This window comes from Harmonia axyridis, chromosome 7 (assembly GCF_914767665.1).
Source record: "Harmonia axyridis chromosome 7, icHarAxyr1.1, whole genome shotgun sequence".
Taxonomy (NCBI): domain Eukaryota; kingdom Metazoa; phylum Arthropoda; class Insecta; order Coleoptera; family Coccinellidae; genus Harmonia; species Harmonia axyridis.
Window position 1 is genome coordinate 13,842,944 of NC_059507.1, and position 27,596 is coordinate 13,870,539.

At 32.9% G+C, this 27,596-nt stretch overlaps 5 protein-coding genes and 1 long non-coding RNA gene across 6 annotated transcripts; 3 read left to right on the top strand and 3 right to left on the bottom strand.

The window, feature by feature from the left end:
- Nucleotides 1-591: 591 nt before the first annotated feature.
- LOC123685258 (cilia- and flagella-associated protein 70-like) lies at nt 592-10,317 on the top strand. The gene is made up of 19 exons (XM_045624903.1): nt 592-654; nt 708-845; nt 975-1,155; nt 1,312-1,719; nt 1,831-2,075; nt 2,162-2,280; nt 2,343-2,541; nt 2,759-2,906; nt 3,503-3,765; nt 4,375-4,523; nt 4,633-4,787; nt 5,046-5,380; nt 6,719-6,852; nt 6,943-7,043; nt 8,131-8,342; nt 8,719-8,859; nt 9,027-9,278; nt 9,677-9,826; nt 10,021-10,317. The coding sequence occupies exons 1-19, from the start codon at nt 634-636 to the stop codon at nt 10,132-10,134; spliced, it is 3,465 nt and encodes a 1,154-aa protein (XP_045480859.1). The 5' UTR covers nt 592-633; the 3' UTR covers nt 10,135-10,317.
- LOC123685262 lies at nt 8,369-9,724 on the bottom strand. Its single transcript, XR_006748276.1, has 2 exons — nt 9,570-9,724; nt 8,369-8,758 (listed from the first exon to the last, which is right to left on the bottom strand). It is a non-coding gene; the product is annotated as an uncharacterized LOC123685262 (long non-coding RNA).
- LOC123685261 lies at nt 10,152-11,544 on the bottom strand. Its single transcript, XM_045624908.1, has 2 exons — nt 11,230-11,544; nt 10,152-10,977 (listed from the first exon to the last, which is right to left on the bottom strand). Exons 1-2 carry the CDS (start codon nt 11,467-11,469, stop codon nt 10,372-10,374), a joined length of 846 nt encoding a protein of 281 aa, XP_045480864.1. The 5' UTR covers nt 11,470-11,544; the 3' UTR covers nt 10,152-10,371.
- A 335-nt stretch (nt 11,545-11,879) lies between these two features.
- On the top strand, nt 11,880-14,820 carry LOC123684282 (zinc finger protein 675-like). Its single transcript, XM_045623469.1, has 5 exons — nt 11,880-12,215; nt 12,275-12,555; nt 13,408-13,553; nt 13,624-13,859; nt 13,999-14,820. Exons 1-5 carry the CDS (start codon nt 12,039-12,041, stop codon nt 14,155-14,157), a joined length of 999 nt encoding a protein of 332 aa, XP_045479425.1. The 5' UTR covers nt 11,880-12,038; the 3' UTR covers nt 14,158-14,820.
- Nucleotides 14,821-16,780: 1,960 nt separating this feature from the next.
- Nucleotides 16,781-17,605, top strand: LOC123684563 (venom allergen 3-like). Its single transcript, XM_045623857.1, has one exon. It carries the CDS (start codon nt 16,781-16,783, stop codon nt 17,585-17,587), a length of 807 nt encoding a protein of 268 aa, XP_045479813.1. The 3' UTR covers nt 17,588-17,605.
- Nucleotides 17,606-21,358: 3,753 nt separating this feature from the next.
- Nucleotides 21,359-24,492, bottom strand: LOC123684281 (UDP-glucose 4-epimerase-like). The gene is made up of 6 exons (XM_045623468.1): nt 24,264-24,492; nt 23,864-24,143; nt 23,684-23,797; nt 23,427-23,606; nt 22,580-22,693; nt 21,359-21,838 (listed from the first exon to the last, which is right to left on the bottom strand). The coding sequence occupies exons 1-6, from the start codon at nt 24,293-24,295 to the stop codon at nt 21,419-21,421; spliced, it is 1,140 nt and encodes a 379-aa protein (XP_045479424.1). The 5' UTR covers nt 24,296-24,492; the 3' UTR covers nt 21,359-21,418.
- Nucleotides 24,493-27,596: the final 3,104 nt, after the last annotated feature.

Here is a 27,596-nt window from a genome sequence, read left to right on the forward strand (position 1 = left end):
ACAAACTTTATTTGTTTTTATTTTTGAAAACTCAAAAAAAATGAATACTGCGGCTTATTGCCATGAGGTCACTCGACAAAAATTACGTTTTTCTTTTAACTTCTTCGAGCCTCTTTGCAAATAATACTTCAATATTCAAAACAAATCAGTCCGTTCTGAAAGTCAGACGACTGAAATATCAGTAAAACTTGATTACATACATAGCTAAAATTTTTTAATCACTTAATGTATGAACAATATATACAAACTCAAATTTCATTGAAATCTAAAGGATAAATACGCAGATATCGAAATTTTTTAATCTCTCAGTGATAAAATTCTATCGAAATTTTACATAATAATTAGTTCAACTATTTTGGAATTTTCATATTCCAATTCGATTGGATGGGTATTTTTCAAATATTGAGAAAACAAAATTTCACAAATGTATAAAATATTTGGACCCCTACTTGGAAAATTTCTAGTGGTTGAGATGTAAAATAGGAAAAAAAGCATCTCTTTTCACATAATGTGAATGGTGGAATAGTATAAATAAGATCTCTTGTACGATTAAACAAGATTGATTTTATAGGGATTCTAGATTTCCAAATTATATGGAAATATTTGACAAAAGACGCCAAAAAAGTATACAAAATGTCTAAGGATAGAAAAAGTGTAAGTGCTTTATTTTATATTTATTATATCTTCAAGACTTTTTTCAATTTCAGCGAACTAGTGCATTGCCAAATAATGATTTGAGTTCTCAGGAAGGTGAATTGACTGAAAGAATAAAATTTGAAGATGAAATAAAAAAACCTCAAGATATTCATGCTATTGAAATCATTCTAGATGTTATAGAAAATGTGGTAAGTTTAACTATTGCTATTATCCCAAAATTGAAACAAACATTTTAAAATCTTTACTATATAACACACTCTTCAATTTGTTTGTCTTATTCTTTCGCTCAAACAAATCAAGAGTTCAACACTTTTCAGAAAGCATTTCACCAAGTATGTTTTATTCATGTAAAAAGTGAATATAATGGAAAGATTATCGACATCTCAGAAAAGACACTCATAATTGATGAAAAAGTCAAGTTAAATTGGAGTTTTTACATAGATGTCGACGTTTTGAAAGAAAAAGATTTAGATGATCTTGTATCGAAGCCAGTCATATGTAAGATGCTCTAAGTAGGACCTAAAAGTGGCTACGATTATGTGTTATCTACTTTAACTTTGAGCCTACAGCCTTAAGAATATCAAATTTTTATCATGGCCACTTTTAGTTCATCTTCAAAAGTATTAACCCAAAAAGTTATATATTTTCTCCTAGTTACAATATATCAAACACCTGGAGAATTCGATAATGAATTTTTCAACCAGATGCAACTTTTTGAGGATATGACTCAAGGTTCCAAATCGTCTTTTGATAGTGCAATAAGTGTTTATGAAGCATTTACTGGAGAGATTGTCGAAGATAAGGAATTAATAAAGCAAACTAGACAGTCGAATAAAAATAAAGTTTTATCAGAGGAATCAAGCGTTGAAAAAATTGCTTCAAAGGACGATCTTACTATTACTTCTCTGAAAGACAAAAATAAAAACAAAAAGCCCGATAAGTCATCTATGAAAGGGAAAAAGAATGAAGATTTATCGTCTCCCTCTAAAACCTCACAGAGATCAGATGAAAATTCTATTGTGGTTGGTATGGGCACTATGGACATGCTGCCTCTTATCTTAGGTAAGTTATCCATCGATAAAATAATATGGTAATGTGATTTCCATCTGATATCTATTCGATAGATATCACAGAAACCTAGAAGATATTAAATATTTATCTTTTGTGTTTTAGGTAACCAGAAATTCAATGCATCTGTAGATCTCAAGCCACTGGTTTCTTACGATGACGATCGGATGGTAACATTCAGAAATATACCGAAAATGTGCGTCACTGTGCTCATTGACAAACCAATTGAATTCGCCAAGGATCCAACTATTTTAAGTTTCACTGTGGAAAGCATTTTCAATGTACCACAAGTCATGTCTTCATCCGATTTGGAATGCAGAATTTGCGCTTGGATACCATTCACTGATAATGTTCGTAATCTTTGTGATGAGATCTTTAAATTAGCATCCAGGGAAAGTGGCTAATATCAAATTTCAATAAAAATTCTCATTTTCAGTTCGACAGAAAACAGATCCTTGGCAATTCAGTTTCTTTATCAGAAAACGTTGAGTACCAAATGAAAGCTTGGCCGAATATTCCAGCCATTGGAGACAATGTAAACACAACTAAATATAGGTGATTACAAGTTATTAAAATCTTTAAGAACCTAAAACTCAGAAAGATATTGAACGTTTTAGAATTCGTAAAGAATTCGACAATGTTAGATATAGCTCAAATAAGAGTATTACTTCAGTCATCAAAACACAAGAACCCAAACTGGTATACAATTATATTAGAAGAAATATAATGACAGAATTAAACAAGACTGTGCTACACAATTATCTCCTGAGGTACAGATCTATTTTGTTGGAGATTTTGTTAACTGAGAGGGATGTGGTGAGTTTGATTGCAGTTTTGTTATTTTCCTTGAAATTTTGCTGCAGAAATAACAGATGAATTAAACAATAAATTTTTCATATTCCAACCCTCTTTGGAGTCTAGAAAACCAGTTTTGTCCTGTGTAAGCTTTGTTCTTGTGATCTTAAATCTCTTGAAGTATAATTCCGTTTTGTATCTCAAGTTGATGGAAGAATTCTACCATTAATTATTTCAGCTTCCTGTGTTAGATGCAACTGCAGATGAAAATATAAAGAGGTCTACTACTGGCAGTGGCAGGTTAGATATGAAGAAGAAGGGAAAAAACTCGGTTTTTCTTCACCTCATGGCACTAGTAGACATCTCATCTCTGGTATATCCTGGCGGTAAATGTTAAATCATTCAAACTGTCATCATAATACAGTATAATCCCACTAATCAAAACTTCGATAGACCGATACACGCAATAAACCCTTACGTTTTCCTCCTAGTCATGTGTAACTCTAAGTTAAGAGACAAACATCCCTAAAAAAATAAAAAACCTTAGCAATCAATGAAGAATAGCCCTTTCAGCTGCAATCAAGCGAAAAAACTATTTGACCAGAGTCTTCTGATCAGTTTTTCTTATTAAGGATATAAAGGTCTACAAAAAACAATACTAACATTTGAAATTAACCGATAGCCATTATTCATTCCGGTGCATGGTCCTTTTTAAATAAATCAGTTAAATTGGAAAATTAAAATTTTATTGAATAACACATCAAATCTTGTTCGATTAAGATTCCCAATGAAAATTGGGAATTTAGTATGGTAGATGCATAATATGATTTAATGCACTAACACCATTTGATATTCATCAGAACATAACAATATGAGAGTTATTTTAATTTTATACAAGAAGGTATATTATGTCTTCTGTCTCACAGATTTTTCAACATCAAATATGGCAATGACAACTCTTGTTATCAATTCTTATTTTCAGTAACCAACACCAGAGTTGCCTGTCAATTATCAACTTATCATGAGAAGGAAGTACTAAAGGCAACTGGTATACAAGACTCTTTCTTTATACCTAAACCCAAATCAAGCGAAAATTTACGGCAAACCAGCGACAAGTCTATAAAGAAGTTGGAAGCTGAAAAAGAAAAACCACCAAAGAAAAAAGGCGATGTGTCGAACACATCTATTTCTACGAAAAAAGGTGGAAATAAAACTGATCGCACAGGAGATGATAATGCGAGAAATGTAAGAAGATTGATTTTTAGTTCATACAGCTCCAAACTAGACTAATTTCCATTATTCGAACACAAACTAGAATTTCAAATAAAGTTTGGTGATTTTCAAATCTCCTGGTTATCATAAGGCATATCACAAGACCAGGTATGAATTTAATAGATTAAAAATGATCGTAATATGTATTTTGAGAATGATTTCTCTTGAAAAATAGTTTAATGAAAAGGATTTTCGAATAAGAATTTTCTTTTTGATATTTAAGAAAAAACGACTATATATTTTGAGAGAAATCATTAATGAATGTTAATTGTAAAGAGAAAGGTATGACATTAACAATGAGAAAACGATATCAACCAAATTGCCACCACAGCTACGGTTGCAGAACCATATCCTTTTCCATTAGCAATTCGCACATTTGTGGCTGTATGTCCTCGATAACTTCACAAATTACATTTTCAAGGTCTTGAATCGATGTGGATCATTTTGGCATATATCTTATCTTACACCTAGCCCAAAGAAAAAAGTCTAAAGGTGTTAAATCACAAAGTTGTTTTGACCGATTAATCCATTGAAATTCATAGATGATACAAAGCTAGTTTATAGGAACCGTATTGTTCTTAGATTCTTCCATCACCTCCTCCGCCTGAAGAGGAAGAAGAACCAAGTATGAAAGTTTTCAACGAGAACGGAGATCCAACAATTATAATTATAGAAATAGAAATAGCCGAACCGTTGGTAAAATCTAGACCTGCTGAAGACTTGATCACAAAGTGAGTTTAACAAAAACATTGTGCAGATCGATAGATGTTTGCATTTCAATAATCTCAGTTATAGATGTGATCAGAATATCCATACCCAAGTAATTATTATTATTTTTAGTTTGAAAGAACTGGTCCCTGTTAAACCTAATCTCCCGAAAATTGCACTCAGCATCAAGGTTGTGGAAGAAAATTTCAAACACGTTATTCAGGATATGAGCATGGACTTGAATGAACATTTCAACAAATACACCCAGGATAAGAAACATTGTCATTGTAAGAATGCAGATCACATTTTTGGGTCATCATATGTGTAAAAAAGGGCAAAATCCGTTCAGTTATTTGGAAAATAATCATGACATTAGAATATATAGATGTAGCATTCCACATCTTACTACCAAGTTCCGTCACAAGAATGATCCTAGAGAATTTCACTAGCTAGAAACAAAATTTTGTTTTGTCGAAGTTCCTTGATGCGTCATGTGCAAATGATATTTCCATATTGGCAATAACAATCCAATTTGAATGATGCAGGTTCTACCCAGGCAGATTTCCTGACTTATCTACGTCGCATTGGCGCATATCAAAAATACATAATCACATTGAGAAAAGCAATATCCGTATTAATCAGCAAGAAATACGACGTCTTGGACTTCGACTTCCGCAGAAACAACAAGAAAGATCAGGACCTCATAGGGAAGTTCTTCGTTTATCTCGTTTCCAAAATGAACACGATTTTGAACAAGCAGAGCTGCTCTCTTACCTCTCGATTTATAGAAGGAGAGTCTTCTACTGATTCGACTCTTTTCTATGCCAAAGAAGCTTGCGAATTGAAGCAATATACTTCTGCTGAAAAATATTTCATGGAGGTGAGTTAGATGCCATTAAATTACATCATCCCCAAGGTGTCCCTATAATCACAACATCCTTCTAGGGAAACTAGAACTATATGGCATTAGTGGAAACTCTTTTGATTTCACTGAGGCCTACCTTACAAACAGAACTCAGCTTGTATAATATAATAATGTCAGATCCACAGTTCAAAATATATTAACAGGGGTCCCCCAAGGCTCAATCATAGGACCATTATTGTTCATCCTGTACGTGAATGACTTCTCAGACAACGTGAATAATGCAAAGTCCATCTTATATGCTGACGACACCACTGTTTATCAAGCGCACTGTGATTCAATAAACACGAAAATAATAAACAGAAATATAATTGAAGTCTTAATTTAAACAAAACAGTACCTCTAAATTTCTCTCTCAAAGGAATTAATGTGGAAATAGAAAACATTAAATTCTCAGGACTCCATCTCGACACAAAACTATCACGGAAACATCATATCTAAGCTCTCACAAGTAAACTTGCAAGTATAACCTTCCTATTGAGAAAACTATCACAGACAGCTACCATGGAAATCTGTAGAGTAGCCTATATGGGACTGTTCCAAAGCCAAATATCATATGGAATACTTATGTGGGGTAATGCTACAGACTGGATAAAAATACACCAACTCCCTATACTGAAACATGCAGACATATTTTCAAGAATTTAAACATTCTACTCTCCCATCGTTGTTTATATATCACTGTCTATATTACATCAAAACTAATGAGCAAAACTTCTCTAAACAAAATACTCTTCACTTATATGACACAAGAAACAGAAATGATCCCACAACATAGACTCACCTTAACTCACAAAAGCTTTATCAACCTCTCTATCAAACTTTTCAATAAACTTCCCAAGCAAATGAAAGATCTTTCAACAGCAAAATTCAAAATAGAAATTAAAAAGATGCTTCTTACAATTAATGCCTACAATATCCAAGAATTATTTGATGCTGATGTTCTCTCCTCAATAAATATGTAGCTATGATATTTTCAACTTTGTTCCTAAATATTCCGATGTACCTGTATTGTACTTTAATCCATTATTATATCTATTTATGTATTTGTCTATCTAAAGATACTAATCCATGTATATTCATATGGATATTTTCTTGTGGTCACAACTACTTTATTCTGATTTTGACAATGCTAAAACATCATTTGTTATTTGAGCAAATAAAGTATATTATAACGATAGTAATCAAGTGGACTAAACCCCGAAAGTCTTCATTGAAATAGATTACCACCACTTATCTCTATAGAAGATGCCAAGAACATAAATTACCATTCCTCTTAATAAATAATAATTTTAGCGCCTTTGCCTCCAAGAAGACAATCCGGATGTGTGGTTTGACTATGCACTTTTTCAAATAGAGCTAGACAGTCCTGAATTGGCATTTGAATATTTGAAAGAGGCGCTGTCGAAGAAACTTGATCACACAAATAGGTAAGACACACAATTAGCAGTTATTTGAATTTGCCTAATTCCAAAAATTTGAAATAACGAAGCCTTTAAAGTATTGAATGATTTTTTCAGCTTAGTTCTCTATGGCATTCTTCTAACTGAGAAGGGAAAGATGTCTGATGCTGAAACTTGTTTTATGACCGTCCTTGTACATCGTCCTAGATGGGTTGAAGGTGATATGTCTCATAACTCAATATATATTTTTCAATAATATTCCTTTGCATTATATGTGAAAAATATGTTCAACACTAATCCTACAACTGCTCCGCTAATCACTGTTATAAAGGGTTTTCCAATAAGAGGTTTCATTATGATATTAACAAAAAACCATTATATTTTAAGAGAAATCAATGGATGTTTACTCCATTGAAACGATTAAAAAGATATTAGCTCAATGGCTGACACCGCTACGGTTTCAGTACTATATCCTTTTCATGAAAATTTCCATAACCAATTCGCCCTTTTGTAGCTGAGTGTCTTCGATAACTTCACGAATTCCATCTTTAAGATCTTGAATCGATTGTCGAGCATTGCCATAGACTTATCTTTCACGTGGCTCCAGGAATCGACAAATCTGGATTTTCGTCAACATTACGAGCTACAGGCTACAGCAGTAATATTGTCAATTGTTCTTGAGCGACGCACACGGTTTCGATTTTTCACAACACTATCATGTCCCAACAGCTCAATTGTTTGCACCAGTTTCACTATTACCAGCCGAGAAGAAGTGCATCACCACTATCCAAAAGTGCATAAGTTTTGTGAACTATGACTGCAAAATTTTCACCATTTTTATAGTGAATTTTAACAACTTCAATGCGTTGTTGAAGTGTGTATCGTTCTATTTTTAATAATACTTGTCAAATGTGAAAAAATGACATATTCAAAAATCACAGCTGCCCAGATAGCAGGCTATCCAAAATGAAATATTTTATTGGAAAACCCTGTATTTAATCTCCCGAGAAGTTCAAATTTACGCAAATTTTTTTGTATCCACAAAAATCACAACTAATAGACAATAAAATCGGAAGCAACTACAAACATGTTTAGGAAATGATTTAGCTGTTCAGGAAATAACGAGCTCTAAAATATTCGGATTTTCTACTTATACAAGAATATTTAAGGACACACAGACAATGGTATAAAAAGCATGTTTCGGCCGAAAATTTGGAATTCGGTGTCCAAAAAGTCTACCTGAGATAGTCTCAGACATTTTTAAATGGTTCATTATTGCTGATCTGTGATTATTTTTGGGTTAAGGATGGGGTATTCTATTCTTGTTCTACCAAAAGAACAACAATGCCGGTGGAATGGCATTCGCCGAAGATATGGCTAAGCAATATTTAAATGATCAAAGAACAGACCAAGATTATTTCATGAAGAACGAGGATTTGATTTGGACATCAGACATTCTTCCCCAAACTGTATTCTTCAAGACTGCCGTTGTACTTTTGAAGCTCCGAATGTATTATGTGAGTAGATTGTTAAAATTCAAATCCAGGTCTTAAGAAAATCTAATAATTATATTTGTACACGCAGAATCCCTGTCACGGATATACATATTGGCTATTTCTTACCCAACATTAATCTTGATTTTTTTATGGTTCTGATGATCAGCTTGAAATTGTTTTATATCTGCACTCAAAATCTCAACTCCATCAGTTTAGTGGTCTCGGAAATATTGGGTAATTTTTCCAGATAGTCTTCTTAATTTTTCTTTGGTTTTTGTAACGCGATCAACATAAAATTTGGGATAAGGCTTGAAATTGTTATTCTAAATCCAAATGCGAATTTTCCTTCTGATCGAATAGGTACTTTTGAAATTGTTGATTATTTCTGATATTTTAGTGGGTTGAAGATGCCTTGGCATTTGAGATAGCTGCACACCCTGGAAAAGTTAATTACTTATTAGCTGTGATATGCTTCTTTCAAGAGAACTATGACCACGCTTTGGATCATCTTAAAGAAGCTAAACTCATTGAAGGATGGGTAAGCTTGCAAAAATGTAATGTTAACATAAAATAATGCAAGTACTAGGACAGATTTGAAGGGGGTAATAGGTACACAGTACACATCTTTCTGAGTAGAATCTGAAAAAATGCAGATTAAGATGTACTAGGAAGAATGTAGAACAAACCATTTGAAATATTTTTCAGAATTATGCCATTGTATCTCTTACTGGTCACTGCTTTGTTTGGAAGCATAAATACGAAGCTGCTCGTGAGGAGTTCTTCTATGTTTTAGACAGTTTTGATAGACCAGACGATATGCATATTTTGTACATACATACTGCCAAAGTACTGAGCATATTGGGAAAAGAACAGGAGGCAAGACAGATCATGCTATTAGCATGTAAGAGACATCCAACGCCGTACACATGGACTATTGCAGGAACATTTTATTACAACGTAAGTATGGCTGGACATGGAAAATGATCTCCAGCTGGTCTACCTTATTTAAACTGGGGTCGTTTTGCTTCGGTAAGCCTTCCGGGAACTGCGACCATGCAGTGGTCTACCTTAATTTACATTTCAAATGATCCACCCTTTGAATTCACTCCACAATAAATTTACTAACGAATTATTCGGTATTGTAACTTCTATATACTAGTTTTAGCGTGCAGGTGGGCTATCATCAATTACTTTATAAAACAAAATCTATCTTACAGGATATGTAATATTTTAAACAAGCATTTATACCTCTTTTTGATGGTGGCAGCATCTAGCTTGGGAATCATTTTCGCAAGAATGAGGTCTTCCTATGTGTCCAATGATTATAAGTAGATAGAACTTCATGCTCTTTTCAGGAAAATGATCTTCTCAGTGCAGAAGAGTGTTTTACAGAAGCCAATATCTGCAACAATCGCATCCCACAAGTTTGGGCATTCCTTACTTTGATCAATTTGAAGCTTGACAGAGAAACTGAAGCTGAACTCTGTTATCAACAAGCAATGAAGGTATAATGTCCTGATAAAATAGCTTTTGTGCTAAAAAAATCATTTGATTTGCATCTACTATACAGATAAATTATATCAGTCTAATAGTTTGGAAATCAACGTATAAAACTAAAATATACAAATTTTATAATATTAAATATTATTTCTCACAATATTCTTCAAAAGTTTCAGTAATCTAATTATACCTTTTTCAGAATGAATTGAATGATGCCAAACTTATAGCTGCGATAAGTCAAGAAATGGCAAATTTCCATAAACGAAACTATGACGGTCAAGCTCACTTCAACATAGTTCAAGAAATTGGTTGATTTTGTTAAAAATACTATTATTCAGAATAAATTTATTCATGTAAATTATCCATTTATAATATATTTTAAGAATCGTGACATAAAAATCCAACAAGAATAATTTAAACATCTCACTATATAAAAATGTATACATATATAATAATTTATATTAAAGCCATAATCAAAAATAAAATCATAATAATATTTCACTTCTTTAAAAATAAAGATAAAACACATAACATCTATTAGTACCATTTATTAGTCAATACCCCCCAATGTTGAATTTCTAGTAGGGTTTACAGATCCTTCATTTTGAATAGGTTTTTGAGTAGATCCTTTATTCTTCTTATTGAAGGATTTATTTCGATCACCACTTTGATTTTGTGATTTGGGTTTTTCATTTTTCTCTACAAGACCTGCTTGCAATACACTTTGATTTTGTGATTTGGGTTTTTCATTTTTCTCTACAAGAGCTGCTTGTAATACACTATATTTGCTCTCAACATGATTTAATATATTTCTGCAATTTCTCAAATCACATTTCACAGTTGCCAGGTGTACATTCTCATCAACAATACATTTTCGTTCACCAGAATTAGTTTGCAGTTCAACTTTTATGTTTGTAGGATTTTGTAGATCAATAAAATCCTTTCTTTTTGCTCTAAAACTTCTGCTGAATTTTTTTGGTGAGGTTTTCTCTCTCAAAACTTCACTTTCAGCTTCAAAATTGTTATCAATATTTTTATTGGTTCCAGAAGTGAAAGACTTTGATCTCTGAATAGGCAGCTTATCTTCTGCAAATCTCACTTTTCTTGATATTTGTGATTCATCATTAGATAGATTTTTAGGTGGGGAAGGGTTATTCTAAAAGAATATTCAACTACTAACCAGTTGATCAATCATGAATGTATACTGTTCACAAAAAGAAATTTAGTAGAAAATTTTTAGAATACGCTTATATAATTTTGAATATAATTTTTTTTTTCAATAATATAGAATACTCTTCAAACCTGATTGTCAACAGCTAAGTAGTACAGTTTCAAAATTATGTGAATTCATTTAACCAATTGTATAAATTCTACATTTCAAAAGTTTATAAATTACCCATTATATTACCTTTTCTTGTTCCTTTTCTAATTTTTTTCGTTCTATTAACTCTCTCAAATCCTTTTCAATGCCTATTCGGGCCAATTTATTCTTATAATGGTTAGTTGTTGTAGACGAAAATATTCTGTTACGTTCATAATGCGGATTATGATTAGCTTTTCTTTCATTTTCACTTTTACGAGGAGTGGAAGAGGTTGCCATTGTATAAACACAGATTACTAGTCTGTGGTATAAAGATGATTGATTCATCTAAATCGCATGACGTGGATTTACTACTTTTTTTACCATTTTTGTTTATAAATTTGACATTTGTGAAAATTAAGGTTAAGGTGCAACAGTTATTCATCTGTGATGGTGTGAATTTAGCTGAGCAGCGTCTTCAGTTATTTCTATGATGAACCATAGCAATTTTTAGTGATATTTTTGTAACTAGAAATAATGCCGTGACTAGACGTTCACGGCCTGCTTCGATGTCAATAATTCCTGAATGGACTGTATATATACTCGAGTAAGTTTATGGACGCACCCTAGGTATGTTTATGAACGCTCACAGAGCTTACTCGGTGTAGAGCATAGTAACTTTATGAACGCTTCTGAGTAATTCGAGCTTACTCGAGTAAGTTTATGAACGCACCCTCGGTGTTCGAGTTCATTCGTTCATTGCCCGTTTGACACAAGTACCACAGACTAAGTCTACTCTGTTATCTGTGGACTAAGTAATCTGTGCAAGTACTGTTCGGTTGTGTTCTTTGATTCGTTTAAAAAAATCCTTAGTATCTGAATCTGAGATATATTTGCCTAAGTTATATTTATTCTAAATGAATGAAATGGAAGACTCTGATGGTTTTGAAAGTGATTGTTCTGTATCAACAACTTATTCAGAATATGCTAAAAATCCACCAAATAAAAATTATAAGTGTACATTTGAGCAATGTGACAAATCTTTCTATCGTCCTAGTAAATTAGAAAATCATATGAGGATTCATACTGGGGAGGTAAGTAAATAACAAATAATCATGAAGATAGGATACCAAAATTATTTCAAATTTTGCAGAAACCATTCAAATGTGAAATTCCCAATTGTGATAAATCTTATCATAGAAAGGATCTCCTGAAAAAACACCATGAAGAAGTTCATAACAAAAAAATTAAATATATAGTTTGTCCAGAGGAGGGTTGTGGACAGAAAATGAGACAGAATAGCTATCGAAAGCATATACTACGAAAGCATAATTCTTTTCGCAAATGGAAGTTCCAATGTGATGAATGTGATAAAGGATTTAGAAATGAAAATGAATTGAGAAATCACATGAATGAACATTTTCCAATATTTCAGTAAGAATTATTGTCTTCATTTCTTTGTAATGTTAGAATCCCGGCTCGCAAAATTTTCTCTAACATGCAATAAAAAAAAAGGGACCAATTTGTACTTCTCTTCTTCTTAACTCTTAAAGGTTAAATAACAAGATGATATATATTTATATATAATTTTTTTCATTTTATTCTTATCACTATCAAATCAATTAGGTTCACATAGATGGAATACCCATCGAATCAATCAAGTTCACTTTTTTAAATCCGCTCGTTGTCACTAACCAGATATGTGGTAGTGTGAAAGGCTCAATTGCTGACTCTCGGGGTGGAGAATAACAGAAGCTTTTGCTAGAAGTATTGTCCTAGTGTATACCTGGGGAAAAATCGAACTAGTGCTTCCGACAAGAAGAATCGCCACAGTGGAGCTAAAATATCTTAAGTTGAATATTGCAGTTACTTAACAGTCAAGTATTTCGGTCGCCTTATTTTTCTTCAGTTCCGAATTAATTGAAGCGTGATGATTCAACACCACTTCTGTGCTTATCTTTCTATGAAATATATCAATATCATCAATATCCCACACTTGCAGGGTTAAGAATTCTTATTCCCATCAAAGTTCTTATTATGACTAGTTTCAATCAAGAACAGCATCCAAGATAATAATGAACCCCGTTTAAGAAGTCCTCTGATCTACAATCAGGACTTGCACTTAGCTATATGCGACGATTGTGCATCTTCGTAGAAACATACTTCGCTCTCGAGCATTACATCTTTACTTTTTTTTTTGTCAAGCTTGGATGAAAATCAATTGAAATTTAAAGCCTAAGTAAAATTCATACTCAAGTTATAAATATAATATGATATTCTTTCTAGATGCGAAACTTGTGGTAAAGAATTCAAAAAAGGATCATTATTTAGAAGACATGTAATATCCCATAAAGAATACAAATGTCTATGTGAGCAGACATTTTATGATCATAATATTTTCAGAACTCATAAAAAAAATTGTGAATTCACAAGTAAGTAATAATGTTGTGTTATTGCTCCAGAGAAATTTTCCATCTTAACATTTTGGCTATTAATTTACAGAACCTTCTTGTGAAATATGCGGAAAAAAATTTGTTAATCCGTTCAATTTGAAGGAACACATAAGAATAGTACATGTATCACCCCAAAAAAGAATCAAGTGCACAGTTGAAGGGTGTACCAAACAGTACAACAGAAAAAGCAGTTTAAACCATCATATTGAAAAAAGTCATAAGGTGAAAGATGAACAAGAACCAAAATTAATGTGTAGCATTTGTTCTCAACTTCTCAAAAATAAAGTAAGTACAGTTTATATTTCATATTAAAGTGAGAGCCTATTACCCATGTTATTTCGTATTGAGCGACTTGAAATAAAATATTCCTCAATGCCATTCTTTGTTGATACAAAATGAATTTTCGTTATTGATAAATTTTCAGGTTTACCTGTGGAGACATATGAGGAATGTCCATATAAATGAAAATAAAAAAATTAAGAAACCAAGAAAAACTAGATGTGATAAAAATGTACCAAAAGTTCCAATTCTAACCTTACTAACAGGTATCAAGCATGAGGAATCACTAAAAACAGAAAATTGAATGAAAAGATTGATGGCAGCTGTAAAAATGTAGTTCTAGTAGAAAAACAAAATACTGGCTGTAAGAATGGAGTGGGAGAACTACTAATGGATATTGAAAGTGTAAATAAGGGACTAGTTACTGAGCATGACAAAAAAGAGGAAGAAAAAGTTATCAATATCGAAATTATTGATGAAGAACCAGATACTGATCATGATAATAAAGCGAAAGAAAAAGATACTGAGGTTAAAAATACAGCTGAAGTAATAGATACTGAGCATAAAAATATGGTGAAAGTTCTAAAAACTAATATTGTGAGCCAGGAACCAAATGTTTTTTTTATGGAAGTGAAGTTATAAGCTGATTGAAATTAGTGGTATATGACAATGCAATAGCTTTAAATTTCTATGAAATGTAATTGAAAACATCTATCTCCAAAAGTTAAAATTTCTCTAAAAAAAAACAATAAAATTTTCCTTGAACCCATTTGCTCAGTTTCTTTTTTCTGGAATCTAATGCACTCTAATGTATTTTACGTAAAATCAAAATCAAATTGTTGACGAAGGAAAATATATTTTTTGGAGATGAGTTGTTTTCAACTTGCCTATTTAAGGGTATAACTAATTTATCAAAAATATCAAAACCGCAATTGTAAATATGATGAAATATATGGACGTTTTTAAATCTTCGAATTTCTGTTAAAAATGTTATGAAAATTACAGGTTTGTGCGGCCTTAAAATATAACATGTCAAAAACATACTGGGAATTGGTCAAAGAACATTTTTTTAACTCGTTACTGAAATTGAGTTCAGTACTCATATCAGGGCAGCACAGATAGCATTTTTAAAAGTTTTAGTGTTTCAGCTCACGAAATTTTATTGACAATGTAAAATTTGAGGAAGATTGGTAGGTCAATATTCTCATTCATTACATAAAAAATCTACTTCATATAACCCAGCATAATTGACCAGTGTAAACAAACTGAAAGACAGATGACATCCAAACACCGCGTAAGTATAGAAGACATGTGAACTTAACTACAAATATAGTTCCGATAATCCCTTATAGTCCAACGGAGGCGATCCATAACATACAGTGGAGGTGAGATGATATTGGGTAGGTGAACAAACTTTCAGTCAAACTCCATCAAATACAAACTTTATTGAGTGTAATATCAAAAGGGACATGTTTCGAAGGAACAATCCTTCATCTTCAGCCAGAAAAAGGTCTACAGAAATAAGAAATGTCAGCATAGTGATCAAAATTAAAATTTTAACCTACCATATGTGGTGGAAAAAATAACAACCAAGAATATATGTGAATATTAAAAAACTATAAAAACAAAGAGGAATTTAACCGCAAAACCTTGCGGGTCCCCCAATGTTAGGGTGAAAATAACATTCCTGTCCATACATTGTCCTCTTTGTTTTTATAGTTTTTTAATATTCACATATATTCTTGGTTGTTATTTTTTCCATATGGTAGGTTAAAATTTTAATTTTGATCACTATGCTGACATTTCTTATTTCTGTAGACCTTTTTCTGGCTGAAGATGAAGGATTGTTCCTTCGAAACATGTCCCTTTTGATATTACACTCAATAAAGTTTGTATTTGGTGGAGTTTGACTGAAAGTTTTTTCACCTACCCAAAATCCCTTATAGGATCAATTCCAGGTATTTACTTGACAATGTAAAAGTATCATCAATTGTTTTTAGGACAGTAACATAACAAAGTAATTCTTGAAATGTAATTTGGTAAATCTAACCCTAAAATTTTACTAAATTTTATTCACACATACAGGATTTTCCTAAATTGGAGGTACAAACAAAAATGTGAGATTCCTTGGATAATTTTAAAATAACAAAGTCTCTTAAACATGGGTCCACAAACGTTTTTTTTTTCAAGGTACAGGGTGATAAAGTTTGATTTTTCTCAATTTTTTTTCATAGCATTTGCACTTCACAAGATATTCAGCTGAAATTTGGCATAGTTTTTTCAATTTAGAGTTTGCATCATGTGATAAGCCAATTTTGGCATAACGCCTGCTTTTTTCATTCCAGATGTATTTTATGGTACACTAACGGTATTGTTGAAGAATGTAAAAAGAAACTTTGATCAAGTACTAAACTTTTTGGTTTCTTGTAGTTTTGTCGTATCTGCTACCGAATTAAAAAAAAAATTCAAACTATCTTCTTGAAATCCTTAGGAAAATCCGAATTATCGTATGTATCCAGTTAGTAAGCTGTGATGAATAAATTAATTATTAGTTTTGGAACTTAATTTTCCGATTTTTAGCAATGATTCATAAATATTTGATATAATTACCACAAAAAAGTAAGACTACAAAAAACACCCTGTATCTCAAAAACAAAGTGTTTGTGGTTCCACAACTTTGTTTCTCAAAATAAACCAAGGAATCTCTCTTTTTCGTTTGAACCCCCAATTTGGGAACACCCTGTATTGCAAGTCTTTGGATTTGTCATAAAAGAAGTGTCAGTTTTGACATTTCAAATATAGATTACAGTTTTTCTCACTGAATGTTCTCTCTATGTCAATTAAGCCTTTTCCTTTCGCTCTGCCTGTATTCTTCTAGCCAAGATGCGCCATTCTTCATTTACTGCAACTCAGAAAACTGCACAGAAATGAATGGAATGCCCTGCGAGAGGATCCCTCCATGTGCCCCCACTGGTGATTGTAGAGAAATGCCAATGAGTGAAGCGCTTAGATTCACAATCACCCATTTTCACAACCAAGTAAGAGCAACGACAGCAACAACCACACCTGGTGCCTCCAAAATGAGAGCCCTTAAGTATAATATCGATTTAGAAACTGTGGCTCAGTGCTGGATCAACACCTGTACTGTCGAAAAGAGCGTTTGCCTGATCACACCCCTCTACAACGCCTTTGGACAAAACTTGGGAGCAATCGATATTTTTGATCGGCCTGAGATAGATCCTCTGAATGATCCTGCTTCCCTATGGCAAGAAATGATGACCATTTGGATTGATGAGGTGAATAACATTAATGCGGCAATAATACAGAAACTACCATCGCCTGAGGAAACTTATCGGTATGAGCACTACACGCAGATTGTTACTGACTACACTACGCACATAGGATGTGCTTGGAGTTCCTCCAACGAAACCATCCATTTCGCTTGTTTTTACGGACCACCGGGTGGAATAAAGGACCATCCTGTATATGAGTTTGGTCCTTTTTGTTCTAAATGTCCTGAAGGTACTGAGTGTTACAAACCCTTGGGGCTCTGCGCCCAAATAGAAACTGGGGTTCAACACTGGAAGATGAAAATGAGGGGATTGGAGCCTCTTTCTCGAGGTGTTGGGATGTCTTCAACTACGAGGAAGGTTATGATTTTATGTTTAGCGTTTTTGGTGTTATATGATTTTATAGTTATAGGATTGGAAATTAACATAAGAGTAATGCAATAAATTGTTGAATACGTGAAATTTCTGGAAAAAAGGGGCTCTTGCGCGCTTGTTCATTTATTCTTAAAACTATAAATATATAATGGAGCGGTCACCCATTCAGATATTGAAACCATCCAATGCTGCTTGACATATATGTCTTTTTATGGAATGGCTAAAGATTTGGTATATTTCATTAATAATTTTATCGATGTCCTAGACTTGGCAAAAAATATATACAGGGTGTTTCATCATAAACTGGACAAACATATATATTCGTGTAGAGGACATCGGGAGAATCATTTTTGCCTTATACAATATATCCCGTTTTCGACGCATAAGCGAGATACAGGGTGTTAAACGTCAATTTTGAGCAAGATTCTTATGGGTGTGGTCAGTTTTGTATAACACTCAAAAAAACGGTTTTTGGTCAAATCTCAGTATTTTTGGGTCCTCTATTCAGAAAAGTTGATGAAATCGGAAAAAAGAATTACAAAATGGCGGAAAACCTGCAACGTTCCTAATTTTTTTTTCCGGTGGTCAAATTGAATTTTAGTTTCTGAATGAACACAATTTTCTAAGAATTTCGGTGCAAAAATTTTTTCAAAAATCGAACACAAATTTTTTTTTACATGTCTACAGCGATAAAAAAAATTCACCCGAAATGGATGAAATTTTGTACAATTGTACTCCTTCAATTATCAATCACGAATATGAAAACAGAATTGTAAAATATCAAACGGTTTCGTTTCTACAGCCATTCAAATGTTTCGTTCAAACCTCCAAAAAAAATTTAGAATGGCTTCTTAGAGTCAAAATTATTAAATTATTGCTATTTCCAAATATTCCGGATGCTAAAATTTATTTATACAAAAAAAATTCGGTGAAACTTAGTTGGGAGTCGAACCCTCGATTCCAACGTAAGTATTAATGAAGAAATTAAGACAGTTCTAAGGATATTAATATTCGTTGCTAAGCAACGGAAGTTCGTTGCTCATAGAATTCTACTGGTTATTTGAATTTCACTGAATATAATTTCGCAAGTATCGTGACACGAATTTGTTTGGAAACGAAAATGAAATATTCTCTTTTGGAAAAAATGTCATGGTTCATGCTTATTATTAAACGAATTTTTCAAGGAATAAACCTGAACTTTTTACTAATAATTCTACATTTTATAAACACAAAAAAAAAATTAGTGAAAAAATCAATTTATAAATCGTTTTCGAAGATGTTTCCATTTTTAAGAATACACATTCTCACCCTTTTCGCAACACTATCGACCGCTGAACGTATCATTTCGGGGTTTTGCCGGATCTCCTCGGCAGCTGATTCAATTCGTTGAATACGTTCTTCCTTTGAGTTTACTGGAGCTCTCTTATCATAAACAAGACTTTTGAGATGTCCCCAGAAATAAAAATCAAGTGGTGTGAGATCCGGCGAACGAGGAGGCCATGCGATAGGTCCTAATCGGCCAATCCATCGGCGTCGGTATTCTTCATCTAGATACCCTCTTACATCACGAGTTGTGTGGGCAGGGCAACCATCATGCTGGTACCAAATGCCCTGAATCTGACTCAGCTGAATATCTTCAAGAAGATCTGGCAGAATCTCCGTCAGGAAGTGATAATAGCCGTTTCCAGTCAATGTTTGAGGAAGAATGTATGGTCCGATAATGAATTTATCTTTTATTCCCATTAACTGAAAACCTCTTCTGGCTATTTTTTGATACCGTGGCATGCGGATTTTCTCTATGCCATAAAATATTATTTTTTCTGTTGAAGAAACCATCCCTATGAAAAGTAGCTTCATCCGTAAATAAAATTTGATGGAGAAAATCCCTATTTCCACGTTCCTACTCTTCTCAAAATAAACTGACAGAATTCGTTTCTTCTATGAAAATCACCGTCTTCTAGAGTTTGGCAAAGTTGGAAATGGAACGGATGGAAGCTGTTCTTTTTGAGTACTCTCCAAACAGTGGTTTTACTTTTATTCACTGAAGGGTGGTTCGAAAGAGTTCTTGTTGAAATCATTGGGTTATCTCCTACTAAATTAAGGATGCGATCATCGTTTGTTCTTATTGTTTCCTTCTTTTTCCGGTGCACACTTCCTTCTTCACGTAATTTGCGTACTGTTTCATAAAAAGTTTTGAAGTTTGGCAAATTTCTGCTTGGAAATCTGCTGGAGTAAAAATTTCCCTTGCTTTTCTGCCTGAGCAATTCGCTTCATAATAAGCCTGCACAATATAATTTTTTTCCAAAAGAGAATATTTCATTTTCCTTTCCAAACAAATTCGTGTCACGATACTTGCGAAATTATATTCAGTGAAATTCAAATAACCAGTAGAATTCTATGAGCAACGAACTTCCGTTGCTTAGCAACGAATATTAATATCCTTAGAACTGTCTTAATTTCTTCATTAATACTTACGTTGGAATCGAGGGTTCGACTCCCAACTAAGTTTCACCGAATTTTTTTTGTATAAATACATTTTAGCATCCGGAATATTTGGAAATAGCAATAATTTAATAATTTTGACTCTAAGAAGCCATTCTAATTTTTTTTTGGAGGTTTGAACGAAACATTTGAATGGCTGTAGAAACGAAACCGTTTGATATTTTACAATTCTGTTTTCATATTCGTGATTGATAATTGAAGGAGTACAATTGTACAAAATTTCATCCATTTCGGGTGAAATTTTTTTATCGCTGTAGACATGTAAAAAAAAATTTGTGTTCGATTTTTGAAAAAATTTTTGCACCGAAATTCTTAGAAAATTGTGTTCATTCAGAAACTAAAATTCAATTTGACCACCGGAAAAAAAAATTAGGAACGTTGCAGGTTTTCCGCCATTTTGTAATTCTTTTTTCCGATTTCATCAACTTTTCTGAATAGAGGACCCAAAAATACTGAGATTTGACCAAAAACCGTTTCTTTGAGTGTTATACAAAACTGACCACACCCATAAGAATCTTGCTCAAAATTGACGTTTAACACCCTGTATCTCGCTTATGCGTCGAAAACGGGATATATTGTATAAGGCAAAAATGATTCTCCCGATGTCCTCTACACGAATATATATGTTTGTCCAGTTTATGATGAAACACCCTGTATGAGAACCTACCTTCAAAGAAATCATGCTTCTAGTAAATAGAAGCACCCCTTTTTTCGATTATTATTTTGCTTCATATAAAATGTAGAAGCATTGTGTTTACTTTTGGGGTGAAAGAAATTTTGGTTTCCGATTAAAAAATTTCCACTATCCAAATTCATTTCAGACACTCTTCTGAACAACTTGGGTTTTCTGTCTGTCAGTCAGTCTGTCTGTGATTTTATGAATCTTGGTATGCTATCCTGTTTCAGTCTCCTCAATATTACAAGTTTTACAGTGGTTCGATGTTGAGAAGATTCATCAATTCGCTGTGAGTATTTGAATAGGATCTTCTTTGCATATCTGAAATTATTGTGACCTCAATATTTCTCTTTATGCTTGTTCAATTTTGATCGACGACTAAATGGTCGCGGTGCAAATGAAACCCCCTTAAATGTTCATCTACAACTCCAAAACTATTGGATTTTGTCCATTAAGGAACTTAAATAGCGTTCATAAACTCCTAATCTACCCTGGAAGTTTCAAGTCTTTTCGGTATTTGCTTTCTATATAGGTACCTATTCTGCTTGTACCTGACAGAATTTTGACAAAATTTGATATTTTTATGTAATCTATTAGTTGTAGTACCCTATATTTCAATTTCTCCAAATTATAGCAATATTCTGGCAATAACCTGAATCAGATGCATCACTAACTTCTCTAATGATTTAAATAAGTTTACATTTGTAGGTAAAATATCAACTTTATGGTTCATCCTGATCGGACTGGTAACCATTTGGGTTTTGCCTCTGCCATCTCCAAGTGTCTTCACACATCTGGTCAATATAGCGCTTCGCTATCCAATTCAGCTCCTTCTCCGCCAATTTTGGATCTGCATAGACGATAGCAAGATCTCCTTTACGCCTTTCAGTTAATTTGTAATTGATTCTTCTCCCAGAAACTCTTTCAAATGCTTTGACCAATTCTAACACGGAATAACCCTTGCCTGTACCTAGATTGTAGGCTCTACACCCTTTGAAGGCTGGGTTAGTGAGTTTTTCCAAAGCTCTTAAATGACCTATGGCCAGATCTGTTATATGGATGAAATCTCGAATACCTGTGCCATCTGGTGTTGGATAATCGGAACCAAATACATCTAGGTGGTTTCTTCTTCCGATTGCCACCTAAAATTTTAATTTATACAAGAAACCATTGGATATATTTGATTAAAAGGGAACACCAACCGGTGATTGCTCAGTTCATAACACAATTAGACATATTTCTTCTTACCAATCACCGATTTTTATGGGGTTTGCACAAAATTTTCTTAAACAATAATCTATATGAAAGAAAGTAAATATTTTCAAGTTGCGAATGAAAAATAAGAAAAAATTGATAACTTTTCGTTTTTTGCAGAAAAAATTGATGATATGCTTTGTACAAAGCACTGATATATCTTTAAAATATTCATGAACAAAAAACTACCAAAAATCATTACAAAAGAGGTAAAACTATAATTTCGTGAAAGGGTGAAAGTCGTCGTACAGTGCTGCCCTCTACTCATTTGTTTCGAAAAAAGCAAGAAGATGAAGTGAATGTACAATTTCGTACACCTTACAAAGTTTGGTCATCGCAGGAGCACCAGAGGAGAAATGAATGGGTACCATTGGTACCAAAGTTTGACTGATACGCAAAAAACTACGTGGTGGTAATACCTCTTAAATTGATCAGTTGAAATTTGTTTCGGACACTATCAGGACATAATCCTAACGTAAGAAGAAGAAAATTTTTTCATGATGATTATGTGAGAATATAAAACTCTCAAAAATATGTTTTAGGTATTTTTGATGAATCATATGCGATTTTTTTCCTTCTTCCTTGAGAATATGTTTTGAAAAGTGCATAATATCTATAGAAGTACTTACCTGGGATAAATATGGCATTAAATTGTTAGGAATATCGGTTGGATCCTCACCAATGAGCCCACTTGGATGAGCACCAACAGGATTGAAATACCTGAGAAGAATTATTTTCCACTCCTTGAATTGAAAATAAAAAATGGATTAAATTTTTATGTGGAAAATTTTCGAATCAAAGGTTCCTTTGAGCGCTTGTTCAATTTATTAAGTTATTCAATGTAATTTTTTCTACAAGCGTGCGCTTTCAACTCTTTTTTCACAAGCATTTTAAGTCGGAAAGAGTCACTTTCCCACACAGTGCGGATTGCCGCACGCATATCCGTGCGGAAAAGAAATAGCAGGGGTTTTTACCGCATGAAGTAAGGATAAATTAAATTCTGTCATGTCTCTATGCACCGAACGACCAATCAACGTCAAGTATGACATAACTATGGTAACGACAATCGACATGCAGAATTACGTCTATCATTCATGGGTATACCCGGTATAGGCAATCATTACGCCCCTATATGGGAGACGGAAGGGTGTATAAGGCAGGAATCATTGAGCTGACATACCTATGATTTCATGACATACAATTATTCATAATTTTAAAATAATTATTGAGAAAACAAAATTTTATATTGGTATAGCTCCGGAACCATATCTAGAATATAAACCTAAACGGAAAATATCAATTAAGTTTCTATCACATTTAGTTCATGAGTTATCGTCTGCTCACAGTGTGGCCAGACTTACAGAAAACAATCCTTTGAGACTGCTAAGGCTCAAAATTTTAAAATAACATACATTTGGTCAACTGTGAAACAAGCAAGCAAAAAACCAAGTAAAGGATTAAGGATTTTTTACTCACATTATCAGAGTAGGAGAGATCTTTCAAAATTTCTTCTGTAAAATATTTAGATTTTCCATAAGGGTTTGTTATGTTTTGTCCAGTAGGGTGTTTTTCAGTTAGTGGGAGATATTGTGGACTTCCATAAACAGTTGCTGAAGATGAATATATCAATTTCTTCACATTATTATTTTTCATTGCCTACAAAGTTTCATTGAATCAGGGACGTTTGATCCTAATTCAGATTCATTTCGTGAATTATTAAAAATAATACTTGCTTGTATCAAACTGTTTGTTCCAGCTACATTATTTTCATAATATTCCACAGGTTTTCTCACAGACTCAGACACAGATTTCAAAGCAGCAAAATGAATCACAGCAGCAAATTTGTACTAAAATAAAAAATAATTTTGAAAACTCAGTGGAAGCCTTCACCCAAGAAAAACCATAGTACTCACACTTTTAAATAATTTATTTAGACCGCTAGAGTCTCTTATATCTGTGTTATGAAATATAACTTTTTTCTTGGTGAGCATCTCAACCCTCTTCAGAGATTCTGGTTTTTCTGTGTCGTTAAAAGCGTAACAATTAGAAAGATTGTCTATCACTACTACTGAGTATTTGTCGTCCAACATCTCCGCTATTGTATGGGAACCTATATAGCCGCCGCCACCTGTGATTAAAACTGTAGCTTTTTGTTTGGCTTCACTCAGCTTGGGAGAGCTGATTGATAGGTAGCTAAAAAAATTGTTTATTATTCCTCTCGTGGTTAACTCAAGTAAAATTGGACATGAAAGGAATTTCTGGTTATTTAGGTTATTTTCCACTTGTAATTGAAGAATAAAATAATGGACTCACAGTAAACAACTTAGAAGCCAATATGGTATCATTTTGTATTAATATTCGATTATATGTAGGTACGATTGAGATGTTTCATTTACGTTTTATCACTTCTCTTGATTTTTCTAAAGAGTCATCACGTATTACTTGATACAGTATAGGTGTTTTAACTTGGAATAACACGAATAAACAAACTATCACTTTCATTTCTACTCAAATTCTTGTTGGTGTTCGGAAGAATAATTTATGAATCAGTTTGGAGGAGTGGTAAACTACTGGTTCTTGAAAGTATTTGCAATATGAACATGAACTTCGATTATAATATTCTTTGTCGCAAAGTAATCTGGATAGTGGAAATTTTATTTTCGCTCAAAATTGTTAAAATTACAACTAAAATCGCGATTCACTTATTTTCGTGTTCAAGTGAAGAAGGTTATTTTGAATTCTTTTGATGATGGAATTTTTGTGAAAAAACTCAAAGTTTTTCTTATACTATAGTAGAAAGTTTCTGCCGAACATCTTGTAGGTTTCCGTTAAAAATTAGAAGTGTACAAATAGAAAAGGTGTCTCAATACAAAGTTTAAATATTGATATCCATCAATATGGTTTATGCGTAAATAGCAAAAAAAGGTTTAATGAGAGAAAAATTTCTCCTAACGACAAATCTATCCAGTATAAAGATTTCAAATGACTGTATATGGACAAAAACTCTAACGGCTCTCCTGGAGATCAATTTGCCAAAAAAATATGATGCATTTTTCGATTGAATTAATATGCAATATTTCCACAAGACGCTATATTTGCTATGGAAATGAAACAATAGCGTTTTTATTTCATAAAATAATTCTCATCTTATAGAAAAAATCTTAAGGTCTGACGATGATTTCATGCCGCTGGGTTTCAGAATGAAATATTAAATTCCATAACTCCGCATTTATTTTTCGTGAAAAATATTGTATAAAATAATAATAATAATAATAATATAAAATTCATCTCTATAATAATTGTATATGAATTATACTTCTCGAATTTTTGTTTTGATTTTCTGCGTTAAAACTAAAATCGGATAAACAGAGTGTCTTAGCTGAGGAAATTATATTTTCTCGTTTCTTCCGTAAATACATATTTATTTGCATTTGTTTTGAATATCATAAAATGAAATATTTCAGTTTCTAACAAAATTCTTTTCATTCGAAAAGGATTCGTTGATAGATGGCGTAAATAAACTGAAGAATTCTATACGTATATTGAAATCAATGAAGATTTCCTAATTTGTGTTATGTAGGAATCTGTTAACTAACAGATTTCTTTATTTTTGTTATGTAGGAATCTGTTAATAAATAGATTTCTGCATATAACAAATAAAGAAATCTTTATTTATTAAGATATGTAGAATTCTTTAATTAATTAGTGCCATCTATCAACGAATGTCGATAACAAAACAAGGAGTTTCATAAATTTCGTATAGGTAGAGCTGAGGCGGAAAAACTGACCATCAAAGTACTCATTTATTTTTTATGTAACTTTAGTAATAATGAAAATCTACCATTTTTTCCCGTATTAACCTTTTGCCTAAACTTCCTTAACTTTGAGATTTGATTGAGTGTTTCTTTTTCAATATTCTTCTTGAATTTTCTATGGTTCTGATGGTCTGATCAGCTTGAAATTTCAAATCAATGCCAAACATTTCAAAAACGGTGGTTTTGTGATGATGGAAATATTGGGTAATTTTTCTTCTATATCCTTCTGAGATTTTCTGTGGCTCTGGTTGGGCGATCAACACGAAATTTTACACGAGGATCGAAATTATACTTCCATACGCAAATTTCATTTCGATTAAATCAGCACTTTTGAAATTAACAGGAAAACAAAATTTTGAACGGCCATATTTACGGAACTCTTAGTTGGATTTTGCCCATTAACGAACTCAATCGCAGAATTTTAGATCTGAACTCACCCTGAAGATTTCAAAATTCCAAGCTGTTTGTTACGTTCGAGGGTTATCGTGTTTACGACCGGCCATCCAGACAGAATCGATATTGGGGATGGGTACATTATCAGTAAGTTGTATCTTATCGTTTAAGACCATTCTTGGCTCAAAATTAAAGTTTATGCATATTCCCTCTCTATTTTTATAGGGTTCAAACAGCACAAAATACAAAAAAAATAGTAAAAGTGACGATAAAAAATTGTGGTGCCCTCAGAGGCGGATCCAGGATTTCTTCAAGAGGGGAGCACACAGTTCCAAATTCACATAAAAATGATAGAAAAGGAGGTAATTTTTCCATTTTTCAACATGCATCATCGCTCAAGGGATGGTGTTGCGCTTATATCAAAAAGTACTAACAACTTCGATATTTCAAATAGAATACCTGTATATTTACTTTCTTTCTCTGTAAAAGTCCATCAATAGTGGCGCACCCTGTATACCTAGTGTAAAATTTTTAGTGTATTTCTTATGTTCCTTCATACTTGACTATTTTTCTTTCGTTAAAGAATTAAACTGCTATATGTATGGTATAGTTGATTTTTTCAATGATCGAAGAAACTTGAATTTGGAAACAACCGGAAATCAGTGAGAAATTTCCAATTATGTATCCAAGTCTAATGAAAGTGTTCACTGTCAATTCTTTCTTATTGTTGAAAAGAACTACTGACTGCCATTTCTAGTTTAGATGTGAGAATTGATTAAATATTTCTTTTCATTCGAAACTACTACAGTCCACTCTCGTAATCTACAGAATAAACACTAATAACCATCTAGAATCTGGATTGAATTTCCCTATCAACACGCTAGACAACCGATTTTATCAAGCCTTCAGACCATTTTGCTTTTGTTCATGTAACCGCACAAAAGAAAATTTGACACGTTGTAATTTGGAGATATCGCCGTCAAATATGGAGTAACTTCCGGTGGAGGGACCATGTATTCAGTTGTCAGGCATGTCACACTGACAAGCGACAAGTCCGGCAATTTGTGTAATTTGTTCGACGCCATGTTGAAATGTTGAATAATCTATGAAGTTCTTTTGATATTTATTTACTCTCGGAATCGAGCTGAAAGAAACAAGACAGAGGGGAAGTAGAACGACAAACAAATGATTGTTCTTCCGTTTCAGTTTCATGCCTGGGAGCTTTCACTGACTTTGATTGGTTGCTTGACTTATTCTCTTCTTGAATTATTTCTTTGGGAGAACACTGCAAAATTCGGAATATGATTCATTATTTCCTCTATTATCGCAAGATATTTCATACGCAAATGAAATCAATCTCTTAATTTCCTTATTATTATGTGTCCACAAGTTGCGAGCAAATCATTTTTTTTAAAACGTCATAAAATCTCGACCTCAA